The 2,325-nt window shown below is 42.5% G+C and overlaps 1 protein-coding gene across 1 annotated transcript in view; it reads right to left on the reverse strand.

The window, feature by feature from the left end:
- Positions 1 to 274: 274 nt before the first annotated feature.
- Positions 275 to 2,325, reverse strand: part of LOC138980676 (mediator of RNA polymerase II transcription subunit 12-like) — a 29,455-nt gene continuing 27,404 nt past the window's right edge. Inside the window, exon 5 of the mRNA XM_070353584.1 lies at positions 275 to 461. Coding sequence (XP_070209685.1) covers positions 275 to 461 — 187 coding nt within the window. The remainder of the gene's footprint in view (positions 462 to 2,325) is intronic.

Genomic DNA, 2,325 nt, shown 5'->3' on the forward strand with positions numbered 1-2,325 from the left:
GATCTGCTTCTTCACTTGATCAAATGCATCTTGTTGCACATGGGAGTCTCCATTGCAATTAAACGGTGTGTTTTGTTCTCTAGAATATAATGTGAGAGTTGTTGTTGACAGGTCACTTGTGACAGCTAGGACCTAAACTGTAATCACACCAAGCATGTCTCAGTCTCGTGACACCCTTTGATAGTTCTGAGTTCATGATGGCTGTCACCGTGTCAGGATCCGGTATGACACAGTCTGCGTGGATTGTGTGCCCCAAACAATGTGACTTAATTTGTTACTTCATGAACTGATATTTCTCTCTGTTCAGTTCAAAGCCAGATTTCATGATTTCTAGAGGACTTGTGTTCTTTGTCCGCCGAGTAACGTCATCCATGATCTCATCAAAGCCTTCTAGTCCACTCAGCGTCTCTGTCGTCTTCCTCTGAAACTCCTGTGGTCCAACACTGATATCCATGCGCTCTCTCAAACCGAAAACGGTTGTAACGTCCAAAGGAAATGATGAAGGTTGTCACAATGCAAGCTCTCGTTTTATATATACGCCTATATATAGAGGTTCCTGTCAGAATCCCAAACAGAAGCACAGTGTGGAAAAGACTGTGTATCTCGCTAGCTTTAATGCAATATTGTCGTCGTTCTAAACATTTGGCGTAAATCGATTCTTGGCAATTTTGATGTTGTTGTGCTTTAGACTAAGTAAATCATGAGAAATATTCTCATAAATACGATGGACAGTACATGATTTAACATTATTTTATCTTTATATCCATATCCGGTACAAATAAAAAGACTATCTCTATATTTGAAATAATCAGTTTTGGCTGTCTGCTGAAAAGCTGTTTAAAATGTTTGCTTGCTTAACGCCCAGCCGACCACGAAGAGCCATATCCGGGCGGTTTTAAAATGAGTTTGTTTGCTTGCTTAACGCCCAGCCGACCACGAAGAGCCATATCAGGGCGGTTTTAAAATGAGTTTGTTTGCTTGCTTAACGCCCAGCCGACCACGAAGAGCCATATCAGGGCGGTTTTAAAATGAGTTTGTTTGCTTGCTTAACGCCCAGCCGACCACGAAGAGCCATATCAGGGCGGTTTTAAAATGAGTTGTGCCAACATTCTGTGACGACTTTGGTATTGTGTATAGTTGGTAACATCAAGTGGAGACTTTTTGCGCTCAAAATAAGTCTGAGGAAATCCACACTGATACAGTTGTTGTTCATTCTACTACACCAATCTGTTGCAGTGGTCATCTACCCCATGAAGCCATCTTTCTCAATACCGGTCAGTTGTTTATTCCATTTGTCTTTGATTGGGACTTAAACGCATCTTGCTGTCGCCACACTGTAAATTTCAACAATTTCCTCATCGTTATCTTGCACTAGATCGGTCTTCAGCAGGCCAGTGGGACCAAAGGCAAAGATCTTCCCACTGACTCGTGTCTACAAACCCCAGTCTTTGCACCACAATACCTCCGCTTTACGCGTAGATCTCGCTTCGGGATATATAGGTCATGTTGAGGCTGGCACACATAATTTGAAGCTTGAAGAGGTCCCTATCACCCTCTTTAGTATATAAATTATTCCCTTTTCTGGAGAAATGATGAATTTAATAAGCGATGAAGAAAGTGTTGATTGGTGTTGAATTTAATTGCTGTCATCTTTCATCATTATCGTTATGACTGTGCCAGTGTCAAACTTGGAGGATGTCATATGAGAGTCTTCTCAAATGTTCAGGTGAATAGGCCAGGGCCTGAAGTCGGCATCAGTGATGTGCGTGTTTGTAGAGGAAAGCCAAAATGTTTCAGATTATCATTCATGGTATACATGAGAGTGGTTGCTTTGAGCACCGTGGTTCACGTGACCGTCATGCCCCCAACCCCAACAAACCCGGTCTGTGTGTCCGCTCACCTGCAGCGTTGATCTGCATGATCTTACCCGTAATACCGGCAATCTGAATTGTATTTTGTTACATGTGGACTGTAACTGCATTCCATCAACCTCCGAGCCGTGACGTTGTAAATTGTATAAATACTGCACTGATGTTGTCACAGCAGACATCACTTCTGTATTGGGACTGTTCCTGATATTTGTTGTTGTCATAGTCAAGTAATCGCGATGTCTTCTCCAGGGGCTAGGGAAATATCATCCCTCAGCTCTCACTTGTTTTCACCTGTTACTCACCTGGTCATTCGCATCGGCATGATGGCAGTACACAACTGAACAATTAAAGTTCTTACAAAAACTTTAACTTTTACATCATGTTTCTGGACTCCGGCCCTTAACTCACATGTGTGCGTAATTAGTGTGTGTGTGTGTGTGTGTGTGTGTGTGTG

Source organism: Littorina saxatilis, linkage group LG11 (assembly GCF_037325665.1).
Source record: "Littorina saxatilis isolate snail1 linkage group LG11, US_GU_Lsax_2.0, whole genome shotgun sequence".
Taxonomy (NCBI): domain Eukaryota; kingdom Metazoa; phylum Mollusca; class Gastropoda; order Littorinimorpha; family Littorinidae; genus Littorina; species Littorina saxatilis.